Source organism: Micromys minutus (genome assembly GCF_963924665.1).
Source record: "Micromys minutus genome assembly, chromosome: 5".
Classification (NCBI taxonomy): domain Eukaryota; kingdom Metazoa; phylum Chordata; class Mammalia; order Rodentia; family Muridae; genus Micromys; species Micromys minutus.
Window position 1 is genome coordinate 2075162 of NC_137974.1, and position 17379 is coordinate 2092540.

The 17379-nt window shown below is 39.6% G+C and overlaps 2 protein-coding genes across 2 annotated transcripts in view; one reads left to right on the forward strand and one right to left on the reverse strand.

The window, feature by feature from the left end:
* Window positions 1-17379, reverse strand: part of GTF2F2 (general transcription factor IIF subunit 2) — a 96161-nt gene that overhangs the window by 44064 nt on the left and 34718 nt on the right. The gene's annotated exons all lie outside the window — the stretch shown is intronic.
* KCTD4 (potassium channel tetramerization domain containing 4) lies at window positions 7273-8052 on the forward strand (the record flags this gene model as incomplete). Its single annotated transcript, XM_080916699.1, has 1 exon — window positions 7273-8052. The coding sequence occupies one exon, from the start codon at window positions 7273-7275 to the stop codon at window positions 8050-8052; it is 780 nt and encodes a 259-aa protein (XP_080772825.1).

A 17379-nucleotide genomic window follows, 5' to 3' on the forward strand; every position in this document is an offset into this window, starting at 1 on the left:
AAGGTAAACAATTTCTAATATTCCAGTACTCTCTTTTCTCCTCATTTAGTTTAGTTTCTGTGGGGAGTAGAATAAGTGAATTCAGTATCATCTATTAATTTGTGAATTAATATTTTGATCTTACCCAACCTTAAGGAGTTTGAGCTAATACATGCTTTCTCATAATACAATTCATATCAGTCTATTGAAAAGACCCAACTTAACAAAAACTTAGACCTGTAATTGAGAGCTAGGCTCAAGATCTAGAAGAACCCAATTTCTTTATACTTGTCCTTTCTTCATGGATGGGGAGAAGGAAGGCCGGGAGGTGCACACACACACACACACAGATGCTTCAGCCCCGCCTAAGAGTACCTGCTGGTGACAGGCTGTGCCTAGGAGTAGGAAGGAAAATACTTGGGTAGGGTATGAAATAAGATACCAAATGTGTAAAAAAAACTTGAACAGTCTTGTCATCCTAAAGTTACTAAACAGTTTTTTGGGTTTTTGTTTGTTTGTTTGGGTGAACCAATATTGTAAAACTCCCATATTTGCATTATTTTAACTTCTTCTACAAAGCCAAATTCACAAGTCATTGTTTCACTTGATTTCAAACAGCAAATGATTAAATCAACACAAATTCCTCAAACACAGAATGTTCACTCCCAATTTTGCTTTCAAGAATATAAAATGGAGGCTTTTATATTCTTGCCATGCGAGCATGAAGAGTTGCCTTTAAGCCCAGAGCTGTATCTGTAATCCTAAGGATCCTAGGCAAATGGGAATCATCCCAGAAGCTCATGGGCCAACTAACCTGGTGTGCACAGTGTCAGCAACGAGGACAGACATCTGAGGAGGTCTCTGTGCTCCAGTCCACACATATACGTCTGTCTGATGGGCACAGTTGCCTGCCTGTAACTTCAGCACTCCGAAGGCAGGAAGAAGAAACCATCTAGCCAGCCTAGCCCAACTGAAAAGCTTGGGGTCGGTGCTCAGTAAAGGAAGTAGGACAATAGACAAAACGACCAGCCACCAATCTCTGGTCTTCACTTATATGCACACACATATGTACCCGAACATGTAAATACATATCTCTGTGCATTTGTCACACATATACAGAATAAGGCAAAATCTAGAAACAAAACAGAAAAATAAACGCTGCTTTTATATGCAGGAATACTATGTTGTAATAAAGGGGGCAGAAAAGTCATTGCAATATACGACAGACTGAGTATCTGTACTCAAAATACTTAGAGACAGAAGTGTTTCCAATTTTGAACTTTTATAGATTTGAAATAATTTGGGTAGGCTCCACCAGCTAAGCACCTGTAGTTCAAAAATCTACAATGGAAAAATTCAAAACCCACTTTGGATTTCAGATTTAAACTTTTATGCACACCCAATCTATGGTTTAAATTAGACCTTGATATTATCTAGCTTTAGTTAGATATATTTAAAATACATATATTTGAAATCATAGAATTCAGCACATTGTTAAGTCTGATTCATGTTCTCTGTAGCTAACCTTTAATAATTTTTGTTCTCTCTTTTAAAAATTGCACTTACCCATGTATGAATGTTTTGTCTCTATCAAGAAATGTGTACCACATGCACACAGTGCCCTCAGAAGATCAAAGAAGGCACTGGGTTCTCTGGTACTGGAGTTAAAGCTAGTTATTATCCATCATGTGGGTGCTGGGAATTGAACCTGGCTCCTCTGGAAGAGCAACCAGTGCTTTCTATGTGCAGAGCCCCAAATAACTCTTGTTCTCTTTACCATACCGTAGTTAAGTTCTCTAAGATTTACGATACTATTAAGAGTTCTTCCATCAGGGCGGTGGTGGTGCACAACTGTAATCCCTGCACTCAGGAGGCAGAAGCAGGCAAACCTCAGAGGGAATTGCACGATAGCCAAGGATATACACAGAAACCCCATCCCCCACCCCACACCCAACGAAAGCTCTTCCAACGGCAGGGATCAGAGCTCCTTCAAAAGCCCAGCCACTTGGCTTCCATGAGCAAGCACCACCCCACCACATGTTCTCTATCCCACCTTGTCCCAGAGTAGCAGAGCTAGCCAGCCACAGGCTGGGAAACAGTGTAACTATGAGCAAAAAGAACTCTCCTTTCTTAAACCAGGGAACCAAAGACCAAAAGCAGCATCAAAACCAACCTCCCTTAAATTTAGACCCCTTCTTAGCAGGACTTGGTAGCACCTGCCTTTACCCCCAGCAGATCCCTGAGTTCCAGGGTTTGAGAACTAGGGCTATGAAGAGAAACTCTCCCTAAACAAAACACCCGGCCCAGCAGAGTTTCCTTAAGGCTGGCTCTCAGCACCGTCGGAGTGCTCTGAAAACGTGCTGGACTCACTTGCTCCTGAAACGCCTGCTGTAGCTGTGCCATGGGGCAGGGTGCGGGCAGGGTGCTGGTGTTCCACAGTCTTACTAATTTAGTATTCAGCAGCAACCTTTCCTTCTCTCAGCATCTCCCTCTTTCATTCCCATTCCCCAAACATTCTCTTTCTTCATGTTCCTGACATACAAAAGGAGCATCTCAGAGTTGCTTAAAAATGACACCAACTCCAAAGTCATCATTATGTAACGTATCGTTAAGGAAACAAAATGCTGGCATTAATTTTTGGCAAGCCAATGACTTTAAGACAATTTTAGAAATGTTAAATGCGAAAAAAAGTGAGACTTCTCCATCTCTAATCTACTAACCACAAACTTTATATGAAAGTTTTCAAAATCACACCATCTACTCATTCATTCATTCATTCATAGATTAGACATGGTTATTAGCATGACTACCCACTTCCCCCCAACCAGTAAAATTCTACTCTGCCATACAGAACCACACAAAGAGTTTTGTACAGCACTATAATTCTAGAGCTGAAGTGATAGCTGACAGATGCTTTGCTAATCTAGGTAAAATAAAAGTTTCAAGTGGTCACAAGATGGCTCAGCCAGTAAACTCGATGGGCTAAGTTTAATTCCAAGGATCACAGGATAGAAGAGAACAGATTCCCGCGATTGTCCTGTTTATTTATTTATTTATCTGGTTTGTGATGTGTGTGGGCCACAGCTTATATACCCACATACCAATTAAATAAACAAAATAAAGTACGTTAAATGCAAATTAGAAAACAAACTCTTCATTGAACAATACTTTTAAAGTTTAACTTTTACTTATAAAGCATAAGTGTTACTGAAAGAGTCGTCTACAAAGTATACACAAAGCAGGAATAATTAAGAAAGATTTAAAGTTGTCGGGCTGGAGGAATAGCTCAGCGGTTAAGAGCACTGACTTCTCCTGGTGTGTCTGAAAACAACAGCAGTGCGCCCGCATACACAAGATAAATAAGTAAATCTTTAAAAACACAATTAAAAAGAGATTTAAAATTGTCAAGATTATCTCTGTTGCAAAAAAAAAAAAAAAAAAAGCAAGAATGTGGGGTGGAATTTTACCTGAACGTCATTTTTTTTATCTGTTCCTTTGATACAACACTCCTGTTTTCTAAAACCCTGCCAATGTAGCCACACACCTCAGCTTCCGTGGAGAAGCAGCCCCGGAAACCCAGGAGGCACGAATGACACAGCCACTCGCTTTCCTGGCCAGAGATGGTGTCGGGTGAGCTCCAGGAAGACTGGTCCTCTGTGTCTCGGGAGATGCTGTGGTCGGCCGGCTGACACTGCACTTGTGTCAGGGCTGCTCTGGCCCCAGACACAGCCCATGCTATTTCTGTGTTTCAAACACAACTAAACTTTGACATGCAAACAGAACTAGATCCACATGAAAGAAATTATTCAGTGGCACTTTGTTTTTAATAAACAAATAGGCTAACATCAAATATTCCTAGGGAATAGCAGCATGAATGCCACTCACAGCCAGTGCTTGAGCAGGGACCATGAAGAAACAGCACATGTCACAGAGAAACCTGGTTTGTAAACACAGTGAAGTCAAAGCACAGATCAATACACTGGACAGAGTGGAGTCTCGGCCAGAGAGAGACAACCGCCCTAGTTTGTTTCCCGCTTTCCCTCCCGACGTCACAGAACTCACCGCTTTAGAAGGTGAGTGACACAGGCAAAAGCTCTGTCGGAGACACAGAGTATGGAGACGGCGCTTTTCTGTTAATGGAAGCTCCGAAAACCAGTGCTGCTTCCTGAAATGCACTGTCAGGACCTCACAGAAGAGGGATCTGCTGAGTCCGGTGGCATCAGCCCCTTCCTGTACCTGTGAATCAGCAGGGCACTTCCTCTCCTGGGACAACATACAAACAGAGCCTGCATATATACCAATCACTTCCCATCAACAACTGGTAGAAAAGATGGGAATTCCATTATTGGCCTTGACTAAATTCTGCCTTCTACAGACAGGAGATGAGCATTACCTCACAAAAGGCTTTGGCAAAAGTTTGTTAAGCGCTGAGCTTAACTATAGGAAATGCTCAGATGAGGGACTGACTTAATTCTCAAAGCTGCTGAAGGACTCTTTTTGTAAGGTTCAGCATTATCTATGAGACTCTCCTTTTTCCTTTTTTAAATTTTATTTTTAAAAAGAACATTATTATGTAGCCTAGGATAGCAGCCTTGAACTCAGGATTTTCTGGCCTCAACTTCTGAGAGCTGGGGATAAGGGCATGCAAGCATTATCACATCAAGTGTGATCTAACTCTGATAAAGAATTACGGTCATAAGGAAAGCAGGACCTCTGCTTTTCACAATGATGTCTTCCTGACTACAAAGTTAGGTGAGGTACTCTAAACTAGTGGTCTAAGGCCGTTAAAGGAGCCGATCTTTGATGTGTGACTTACGCTCTTGTGACAGAATTGCTGGACTGCCCAGTTCTACTTTGTACCTGTAGTGAGGTGGAGACAGTCGTTGGAACAGGGACCATCACTGGTACTATCACACAAGCACTGTTGTACAGTTTTAGAGCTAACTGACTACCTACAACAAGCGTCTATCACAAATGAAAAGTCAGAAGAGTCCACACAAAGTCAAGCTGGCAAGTACCACACAGGCAGCAATAATCAAAGGAAGCCTGTAATTCCACAAGTGCAATCACGAGGCTGAAATGGCAGTAATATGGATGAGGTACCACCTACTAGATGCCAGCTTCCTTTTGTAAGATGCTGGCCGGCAGACAAGACACAAAAGGGAAGTCCTGTGGGTTCACACCCGTCAGTAAGGCACCATGAGAAGGTGTCAGTCACAACCACCAGTGGCAGCCAAAGCTGGCGAGCAAATCATGCCCGGCACGTCTGAAGAAGCAAAGCACTCCATGATGAAGCCCAGAGTGAGGGCGTCTTCAGGGTAGAGGGCCCATGGTGCGGGAGTCTCAGACTGTACACGGTAAGCCTGTAAGCTAGGCATGGTGTCTCACACTGGGCATCCTAGCACTGAAGAGGCTGAAGAAGGGAGACTAAGACTTCGAGGGCAGGCTAGGCTAGAGTGAGACCCTGTATCAACAAATAAATAAAATGACAACATAAAAGGCAAGACTGAAGAAACAGAGACTTATCAGTGGTGCTGAAATTCTGGCAGCAGAAACTGGAAGTGGGCTTCAGGTAGAAGATAGCAAACTCTAGCTGCTCACCACCCCAATGGGAAGCCTGTTCTCTAGCACCAACATCAGAGCTGTCCCATGAAGGCATCTACAAAAACGATCAAAGAAGCTGAGCTATGCCAGAAAACCTATCCCTAAAATATAATCATACTGTATTAATTCAGGTGTTCTGTTAGTTAATAAAGAAAAGACTAATTCTATGAACTATTATGCTCTTGCTGATGTTAATCACTTGTAGTAACAAAAACTCCATGATTTCTAAACTGGTATCTTCCACCCAACTATTCAGTTCTTAAAATAAGTCACACCCATAGTAAAACTTCATTTTAGCGCGTGCGCACACACATACACAATCGGAATGTAAGAACACACTCTTCTTAAATGCTACGGGGCTGAGAGGGAGGCATTAGTTTATGGCCTACCAAAGCAAGCTGTAAAACCCAGGTTAAACACTAAAACCTCTCTCCAATAAAATTTCATCTTTGGTTAAAAAAAAAATCTCATCTTTCCGCTTAAAAAATGATCATGTCTTAGATTTCTAGTCCAATTTCAATTAGTTTTTGAAAAACTCATTATTAAATGTTAAATTTATAATTTAAAAAAATATCTAATGAAAATTTAACCATATTTATAGAATATAAATGTTGGGCCTTTAAAAAAGAGAAATTATTTTAATACCTTTAACAAGATATATATAATTTAAAAATAACATTAACTCAGCAGAAGTAAGTGACTTTCATATAAAAGCCAAACTTTACAACAGAGTTCCTTGGGATAATTTAGTAGACAGGCTGCTCAAGTAATATGTACTAGAAACACACCCATTTCTTACCTCCAGGGCTCTGCTTCTAGAGGCATATTTTAAGAACAAAGGGTCAGGGAGGCCTCCGCTCACACAAGTCTCTCTGTGAGACAACAAACAAGACCTAACCAAGCAGGCATGTAGAACCAGCTTTCTCTCTGCTACAGGGCTACAGGATTCTCTGCAGCACCGAAGGGTAAAATGAGCTCATGGATTTCCTATATGAAATCCTAACTAATAAAACGTAAATGAATACTACAAAGCCAGCCTACATGACATCTTTTAACCTTTAAGTAAAAAATAGACCTTTTGTGAAAAGAAGTTATGCAAATTTCTTCTCATTTAACAAAGAGACCCAAATCCAAAACACTAAATTCAGATTCAGTGTCACAACAGCAAGCCCAGATGCAGGGTCTACAACACTGTAAAAACTGTACTCTATAGGGAAAAATTCTATATGCCAGTTTCTTTCACCTTAGGGTTCCTATTATGATTTACTTCTAAATAATGCCAGTGCAACACATACTATTTCTATTTCTAAAAGGTGACAGTGTGACTCAGTTCTGGTCTAACGACTCATTTACTGGAGTGGCAGTTTAACTGGTAAAGGGAAGTCAGTTTACTGTGAGGAACTCTCATTTACTCAAAAACACACATGGAAATCCTTTTGCAACATATTCCTTCCCTGATACAGTTAAATGCAAATTCTCTTTTCCGTCTTACTCCAGAAAGCTCCTGCATGCATAGCTGACACGCCACCTACTGCAAGACCCAGCTGCCGGCGCAGGCGGTGCCACCAGCCTTTCACTGCATCGCCAGGCTGGGACGGAATAAAGGCGTGCTTGTGTGGTAGTGTTTCTTTTTTAAAAGAAAACAACATCTCCAAGCCAAGAAGAACAAGCTGAAATAGCATCTTGAAAATGGAGCGTAAACTGATCAGAAGAGAAAAAGAAAGGGAGTATGAAGGGAGGCACAACAGCCTGGAAGATGCTGAGCAAGGCAAGAACTGCAGATCCACACTGATGACCCTCAACGTTGGTGGCTATTTATACATTACTCAAAAGCAGACACTGACCAAGTACCCAGACACGTTCCTTGAAGGCATCGTGAACGGGAAAATCCTGTGTCCATTTGATGCCGATGGCCATTACTTCATAGACAGGGACGGACTCCTCTTCAGGCATGTCCTAAACTTCCTACGAAATGGAGAACTTCTACTGCCGGAAGGATTTCGAGAAAATCAACTTCTTGCTCAAGAAGCAGAATTCTTCCAGCTCAAGGGGCTGGCGGAGGAGGTGAAATCCAGGTGGGAAAAAGAGCAGCTGACACCCCGAGAGACTACTTTCTTGGAAATAACAGATAATCACGATCGTTCACAAGGACTGAGAATCTTTTGTAATGCTCCTGATTTCATATCAAAAATAAAATCTCGCATTGTTCTGGTATCCAAAAGCAGGCTGGATGGGTTTCCGGAGGAGTTCTCTGTGTCGTCAAATATTATTCAATTTAAATACTTCATCAAGTCTGAGAACGGCACTCGACTTGTATTAAAGGAAGACAACACCTTTGTTTGCACCTTGGAGACTCTTAAGTTTGAGGCCATAATGATGGCTTTAAAGTGTGGGTTTAGACTGCTGACCAGCCTGGACTGCTCCAAAGGGTCAATTGTTCAGAGCGATGCACTTCATTTTATCAAGTAATTACCTGTCTCATGAACAAAGGCAACAAGCATGCAGCCAGCAAGCTTCAGAAGCCACAGAATCAAAGGCATCCCAAACAACATGCCCAGCTAGCTAGTCCAGAGCCCGGCTGCTAATCAGTACTGTGAGCTAACGGTATGTAAATCTATCACTAAAGATGTCCTTCTCTGGGGTGTTCTGCCATCACACTTCCACCGACAGTGAAGCTGTAAATAAAGACAGTGCTTTTGCTGTTTGTTTGTTTTCCCTTAAGCTGTCTTTCAGTGAGAATGTCTTGGGTACTTCATCTATCACTCACTATAGCAAATGCTAACAACATAGGATTCAAAACCTTTTCTACTTAGGAGCAGAAATCCATGAAGAAGATGAACTGGTTTATAAAATAAATATTGAGAGCAAAATAAATGTACAGAACTACCTAAAGCAGGGTGACAGTGAATCAAAATGGGATTGTAAAACACATTCGAGCTACTGATTTGACTTAAAATTATGGGCACCAAAAGCTTTATTTATTACAGTTCCTGTATTTCTTACTAGAATTATGGTTAAATTGATATTTTGCTGAAAATTTATAGGAAACTGCTTGATAACAATAAAAAATAAATAAAAGCAATGCTAGCTTCTTTGCTGTATTGATGATTGCAATGGAAGTTGCATGTGTCACTTTAAAAATGCATAGTGCCACTTGCTGATTGTGCACGCTATTCTGCATGTGTGCAGTCATCTGGTCAGCAAGGGACAACAGTTAGCAGCCACACTGTCCCACAGCACAGCATGGTCCCGGCTGAGTACGTGGCGTTAGGATGGAAGAGTCTATTTTCACAATCACTCTATGCTCATTTTTCAAGTTCAAAATATTAAATGAACATTATTCAACAACACTCTTACAGAAGAACTTTACTGATCTTTTAAAAAATCTATTATGCAAAAAAGTCCCTCAAAATTTTATACTAAAACCCAACAAAGTCAATACCTGCTACTCAATTTTCTTTTTATGTTATACTAAAAATAATGGTTCTGATGCTAAATCTCAAAGTCAGAGTTGTGCTGATTTTTTCTATCTCGTGCTAACATTTACAGAGATTTTAAACTTTATCAATGATTGTTTAAGGACTATTCTCTCAGCTAAACTATAAATGTGAGGGCACACCTTGCCCACTTACTCTACAAAGAGCACCTACATCATTCCTAATGGTTTCTAAGAACAAACTGTCTAAAATTTAAAATAAACAAGCTGGAAGTGGTAACTGATGTTTGAATCCCTCCAGATGAGGCAGGAGGATTGACACAAGCTTTGAGGCCAGCCAGGGTTACTACGTAGACTCTATCTCAAAAAAAGGCAATGCAAAAAGAAAGTAAAAGTAGGCAGAACCGCCAGGGTTACTAGGTGAGGTTTTATCTCAAAAAAGACAAAGCAAAGTAAAGAAAGAGGAAGCAGGGAAGCCATCATTGAAACTAACAATTATAATCCAGCCTTATTATAATAAACCAACAAAGCCTGTTGATTATCTTGGCTGAGTTTAAATAGTTAATCATATATAACATTTTGATTACATATAAAATTTGGAATAAAGTTCAATATTAATTATTATTAACTATAACTGACTTTTACTTACAAGATCTAATATAAAAGTTGCCTATACAGACTAAAAGAAACCCTTTAAAAGGTAATGTAAAAACAAAGTCATTCAAAAATTTATCCTAAAACAATAATATTCAATGTCAACTAATAATTTTCTCAGTTGTTACATTAAGAAGAAATGCTTTACCTTATGTGTCAAATTTCTTAATGAACCATAGGCAGCTTAATCAGGACTGAAAGGGACTACTGAGATAGGTTTTTTTTTAAAAAGTACAATTTGCCAGTGACTTCTATTCAACTGTTTATATACCTCCCCAGACTAGGGGCTGACTTTTCCTTGGCATTTGGACTTGGTAATGAAAAAAAAGATAGTGATTTAATGTCAGAGTCAAGTCTTTTCTCTATCAAGATTTCAGTCCTGATAATAAAGATATACTGACATAATGTGTTACTGGAGGTGCAGCTGAACCAGTCTCAGAACTGCAAGAAAGGCTCCATGACTCCACCAGAGAACTTAGCTTTCATAACCAAGTTACTGTTATTGTTATGAACAACCAAAGGAATCCGATGCATGTTTACATGTTTACATTTTTACATGAACATTCACATCTGAACTTAAGTCCTCAAACTTTAAGGCACCATCCTAATCTACAACAATTAATGGTCAACAAGAAAATATGACTGGTCCCCTCATACATCTTTAAAACACCATCTTTGAAAATTCAAAATTAACGGTACTTACAGATTCAAGTGCCTACATGTTGTGCTGTAGCTATGCAGAAAATATCCAGTTTTAAATTTTATAGTTTTCTAAAAACATTTACAAGGATCTAAGATCTCTTGATATCTTACAAAAGGCTAAGAGCAAAGCTTCCCTGACAGTTTTGTTTCAATGACTGTAATTTTTCTCATAAGCAAATGTTGTAAAGAATCCATCAGTGTCTCTATCTTTTTAAAGGAAGGTGGAAAGGCTATTTACTATACTTCAGGACCTAAGCACACATTCTCCTGCATTTATTCGGACCTAGCCCATTCAGTGATTCTTGTACCCAACTTTAAAATATGAAAAGCAAACATGTGCTTATGGCTTTCTGCTGTCAGTCAAACATGCCTGTGCAGCAAGAAGAATGAATGAAACATAAGACCTCAAACAATAAAGAGCAGGCGGCTCCATCCCATCCTAAAGATGAAAATACCGAACAAGCTTGGTCCAGTGTTTCTCTGAAGCCTTAAGTGCTACTTCTTAGGCACTACCAATAAAAACATATCCACTAGATTCTTGTCTGCGTTGTGTTTTGAGGTAGGGCCTCACCCTGTAGGCTACGCTGGCCTCAAACTCCAGATGACCTTCCTACCTTGAGCTTCCTAGAGCTTGGTTACAGGTGTGAGTAACCACCTGTGTTTTACTATATCCAAGTATCAAACGAGATATCGCAATTAATCTTCAGGCAACAGACGACAGAGAAAGAAGGGGTAAGAATCCCCCCACCCCCCAATTCACACACAGTTAAGCAAGACGCCAAAGCCCTAGCCCAGCCCTAGCCCAGCCCTAGCCCAGCCCTAGCCCAGCCCTAGCCCAGCCCTAGCCCAGCCCTAGCCCAGGCCGAGTGGTTCCAGATGCAGCACCGAATGCTCCTGTAACCAGATCACTCAGATCCACAGTACGGAATCTAGAACTCGGCACAAAGCAGGCATTTACATCCACAACTCAATGTGGCTACTCTGTCTTACTCTTACTTGTACACTTTCGCAATGCAAGTGTTCTAAAAATGTTAGGTGAAAACTGAATTTGGAATAGCAAATGATTTTTTAAAGCAAATAACATCTTTAATGTCATGTCATTTAAAGAACATAAGGTGAATCATCCATCTTATAGACTAAATAGCCAAATTTGTCTGTTTATGAATCTACATTTTTACATAGCAGGTTTGCTGAAAGGGTTAATCTTTTAGAGCCTACATTAACTGTATTATGAAAAATATTTTTTTTATGTTATGAGCAAAACATGCTTAAATAAAATTCTCCTGAGTTCTAGAATGAGATTCTAATTAGCTTCTACAGACTAGCTTGGAGGGTGGTAAGTCAGTATTCTTTCAAACCTTTAACCTCTTTGTGGGGAATTTAAAGCGTGGTTGTATGTAAAGCACCTCTACTTCAGGCTGTCACAGTGTTACTAACCTTACCCAGAGCAAGGACATCCTCCAGTTCCAAGTGTGGGCCGAACACAAGCTACGCTTCCTACTTACACAGCATAAACGGAGTGCAAATCTTTTAATAAACATATACTTTCTTATGTTTTAATCGTAAAATAACTCACTTTATTGCCAAAGAAAATAGATTTCATTTGATTATTAAAAACACATGATTTTCTTCAGACTTTCTAGTTCTATGTAAAAATTTACAAAAATAAGCTATCATTTTATTAGCAATTTCACAATCAGTGGGAACGATACAGATGATAGAGCAATTTAAAGGCTCAGCCTATTTAACGAGTTATGAGTAAATACCCACAACGCAAGGATGTTGGCTAAGGTTAAAATTAGTGTTTGAGTCATAATGGTTATTGCTCGTAAGCAGAGATGTAGCACAGACCATCCAACACAGCTTGTAACTCGGTAAATGTATGTATTCAGCTCCAAAACACACAACCTCTTCTGTAACCGGCTTCCTAATCATATTCTGTTTAAACTACCATTAAAATTCATTTGCTCTGTCAATCAACACGAGGGAAGTGATAAATGAGCACTTGCTGGGCACAGAGAAACAGCTAAGACGAAGTCTAAACACACCTGGAGTAAGTTCTGAAGACGTGGCAATATTCATCCTTTCTTGACAAAAATACATAATTGGTTAAAGTGATTCTATCACACAAGTGACTTAGCTGTATCCTGCATGCTATTGTAAGTTATCTATATGTAACTAAATTCCACTTCCAAAATAAAATGTGCACAACGTGGTTCGAGGATGATCTGGCAGAGGACTTGCCTAGCATAACCAAGTCCCTCCTGGGTCTGATCTCCTGCACTGGCGGCAGGGAGTGTGTGTGGGAAATGTGTGTGTATGGCTTTGGTATTATACATGAGAAATACTGAATTAGACATTAAAGAACAAAACCAAAATGAGAGCTCTATTAGATATCAAATAGATACTACTCCTTCATGCCATGACAGGGTTATTCCAACTGGACTAGTTATACTGGTACAGGACCCTTGTACATCTAGCCACATCTCAAAACAATTCTTAATAATTATCTATAAAAATCTACTTCATTTTTAGAAATTCCTTTTTAAGGCTAGGCTCAACTTTATGCAACTAATGTTGATTAATATCTTTTAGGACATAAAGCACAAATTCTCCCCTAAAGTGTGAAGCTGAGCTAGCCTATTAATTTAGTCTTAATTACACCCCATTGATCTTACTTCCTTATAACAGATGTTCATTAACTTTTTTTAGAATTCTTAAGAAATGCTGAGTAAATAATTTTAATCTCAATACTTCCTTGAACTTAAGTCTTTCATCATTTAATTTGGTTTTACAAAAATGATTTCACATCTGCTTTAGGTATATCATTTAATGAAATTGATAATTATGACTGAAAATACTGTCATCTTACATTTGATAAACCATTTTGATTTTTGTGTATTTTTCAATACACATGTGAGTATTTTAAACAAAGTCTTATATTTTTAGATAAAACATGGCATAAGATATGATGTTTGGAACTATATGAGAACTAATTATGGCATGCATTATCCCACATATCCTTTTGTTATAAAAACACTAAAGAGTACATTATTAATTACAGCTAACCTGTTGTGAAAGTTATTAGGGCCAGCTTACTAAACAACAAAAAAACTCACAACCAGTAGGAACTCATGGCCTCTATGTGTCTGTTACAAATCAGCCAGACAACACCACAACAAGATTAGTATATAAAATCGAGTTGCCTTGAAAACTACAAGGATACATTAAGACATCATTTTGGTACCCAGTTGTATTTCCTTTTCCCACCGAGTCTCAGTGAAAATTCTGGAATCTAAATATAAGATGATCTGAGTGTTGGTACAACGTACTTTATGAGTATGAAAAGGGAGATTCCAGCATATCTCTTGCAGAGCAAAAGCATCAGTGTGCATATGAGAAATAAAAGGTCACTAATAAATGTTGAAATAGCAAACTGGGCTATATACAACTTTGGCAGTGGACAATGAGATATCTAGTCAACTCAAAGGCTATGCACGTATTAAACAAAGTCATTCCTAGTATTCATTCTTGGGAAACACCATCACTAGACCAACAACTAACTGGTATCACTCTAAGGCTGTCCCTTTAACTATAGGATGTAATTTTAAAAATCTAAGCACAATTGCTTTTAATTCACTTTACTTTTAAAAGTTGTAAAACGTTTGTGCTTGTGTGTATGTGTATCTGTGAGAGTATATGCTTGGATTCTCTGTGCATGTGTGTTTTGAAGATCTCAAAATCCACGTAGGAAATACCCATGATGTAAAACGTTAAGTTCCCTCAGAAGCCATTGGTATTCCAACAAGAGAACCATCACCACCTACCCTCTCCTGCACAAAGGTCACACCTGGTTGTTTATAAAGTTTTATAACAGTACTTTTACACTGTATAAAACGCTCTTCTGGGAAAAGCATATGAATTAATCAGAACAAGTCAGAAAAGTAGCAGGTGCTGGGGATAAATGGCAGTGCTGAGGTGCAGTAGTAGGCACAGCAGTAAATATGTAACTATCATCTTTTACCATCCTCCTCAAGCCAAGTATTGGGGGGCAGGAGGGGGTTCCAAGTGGACACATGTTAAATTAGTAGAAAAGAAACAGAAAGAGGTTAAAGAGCCATTTTGCAAGCAAAACAATTTCAAGAAAGTATTTAGCTTACTAATGTCACAAAGTTTGTTAATATTTGTGATCTTACCTTTTAGTTAGAGATACAATAAAAATAATTTTAATTTAAAAAAGATGCAACCTTGCAATTATACTTGAATCAAAATTTTTTAAATATTTATTTATTCATTTAATGTATATGAGTACACTGTAGCTGTCTTCAGACACACCAGAAGAAGGCATCAGGCATCAGATCCTATTACAGATGGTTGTGAGTCACCATGTGGTTACTGAAATTTGAACTCAGAACCTCTGGAAGAGCAGTCAGTGCTCTTAACCACTGAACCATGTCTCCGGCCCCCAATTTTTTCATATACCCTTTTACAACATGTTAAAGTCTGATTATAAAAGCAAGATGGTAAATACCAGCTTTTCTTTAAAAATTAAGACAAAATATTTAAAATCACTTATAGTTAACTTTTTAATCCCTTGAAAACTGACAAATGTGTTAGTTAATATTCTTCCTAAAATGTGCATACTAATGTCAAAAATTAAATCTCCCAGCAGAATCACCATACGCAAAGGGTTTTTAAGTGTTTTAAACATGCTGCAACTTTATCCTAATGTAAGACTGACTTCCCCATTTTTCCATATAAGCACTGCCTTCAAAGCATCAAACCTGACAATCTTCTGAGCTCCTAAGGAAGACACTGTTCATCACTTCCCAGAACAATCTCCTCTTCCTTCGCTAGGAATCCAACTGACGTTGGAGGGGTTGAAAAGGTGGGAGGACATACCAGGTTAAACCCGTTATTTCCTGGTGTTCTAGGGTTGGTGGGTGTGGTCAGATTCTTGTGTTTTTATCAGTGGCCCAGAGACACATGTGACTTGGAGTCTGTTCTAAAGAGCAGAGAGCCTGGCTGGGCCCTTCGCCTCCTTCCTCCTGCATCTATTGCTGACAAGATGCAGGCATGCGGGTTAGTTACAGCACACATGCTAGATAACTGTCAACAGATCACAAGCAAGCAATAGCAGAGGGTAGCTGACGGCCACAGAACCAGAGTAGCACTTCCAACAGAGAGGGGGATGCATCTAAGTCTCTAATGCCTTGAGATGCTGTCACTCTGAAGTAGTTGGGGAGTGTCAGCACTCACTTTACAGAACAGAGACCCACACATTAGAACAGCTTGTCCAGTCCCACAGCTGGCAAGCGGCCTTCAAGTACCAAGCTCGTACCAAGCTCTTAGTCACTCTGAAATACTGCACTCACACTAGACCTGAAGACCTCAGTGAGAAACCTGACCAAGCACACCAAGTTTGCAAATGTCAAGACAACACTGGAGGAAGGTCAGGACCTCTGTTCATTAGACTAGGCCAGGCAGGCTTTAATATGATGGAAGAAGCCACAGTTAACCACACATAACTGAACTCAGCTTGTCTTGAGAAGTATGCTGCAAAACACAACGAGGGCAGCAAATCCACTTCCTACTGGGTTACAACTACAGAGGCAAAAGAGAACAGGCAGAGATGAGAGTAGACAGGAAAAGAGTGCTGCTACTCTTGTATAGACCAGAGTTCAATTCCCAGCACACAAGTCAGACATCTTACTCTCACCTGCAACTCCAGCTCCAGGGACTGATACTCTCTCTTCTGATCGCCATGCACATGGGCGCGCGCACACACACACACACACACACACACACACACACACACACACACACAACCTTAAGAGTATAGAGAGATGGCTAAGTGGAGTTAAGGGCACTTGCTCTTGTGAAGGATATAGGTTCAATTCCCAAAACCCACAAGGCTGCTCATAACTATAACTTGAGTTCCATGAGTTATAAATGTTACTAGTCATAAATGTCCCCAATGCAGGGGACACAGGACCCATGAGCAGCAGAGATTGCTGTGGCAGCCATCAGGGCCAGCTCCCACCGTGAAAGGTCAGAAACTCGACAGCAGCCAGGTAGTGTTTCTCAAAATACAGGCAAAGGAGATAAGGACAGGGGAGGGAGGAGATGGAGAACGGTCGAAGGGTAACAGGTGTCTAAACAAATGGCACCCTCTTCTGACCTCTGCAGCCACCAGGCATGCATGACGCATACAGGCATACATTCAGGCAAAAAATTCATACACATTAAATAAATAATAATAAATATTTTTTACTTTAAGTTTATTAAATAATTTTTTAAAAACCTCTAAAAATAATAGTTTTGTTTTGTTTTTTTTTTAAGTAGCAAGGAAAGAAACCATTGTTAGACAAGCACAGTTTTCCATTTATACATAGAACCATCTCTGGATTAAGTTGAGAAGAAACAGCCACAGCTGAGAATAACCATGAAACCAATCTCCAAACTCAACTAAAAAGTCTTTCAGGGAATTTAAGTAAATGAGGGGAAGAAAGGTTTGTGTGCCAAGTAAACACAGGGATAATGCCCAGATTTGAGATACAGTAAATTTCATGTAATGCTTCCATTTTGTGGTAAAGATTATTGAGGTGCAAGGAAGGGGGTACAATGTTTAAAAACCATAAAGCACTTTGAATCCTGTTTCCCATCATTCGGTAGAGAAGAAAGGGCCTGGGAAGGAGAGGTGAGGGCTGATGAGGCCGGGCGTGTCTACAAACAGTGCAGAACACAAGAAGGGAGCTAACAGGAAGGGCTGCCTCCACAGACACGGGAGCAGGTCAGGTCAGGCACCCACTCGTTTCCTAGTAGAGTACCCTGTTATCTCCAGTTTTCTACAATCAAAGAATTATAGTAAATGATTCAAGCAATTAGGCATTTCCTTCCAATAACATGTGAACAAAAACATCAAGAACAGAGACATTTAAATTTTGTACATATAAAAATACCAGGACCCTGATGGCAAAATCTACACAGGCTTTTAAAATTAT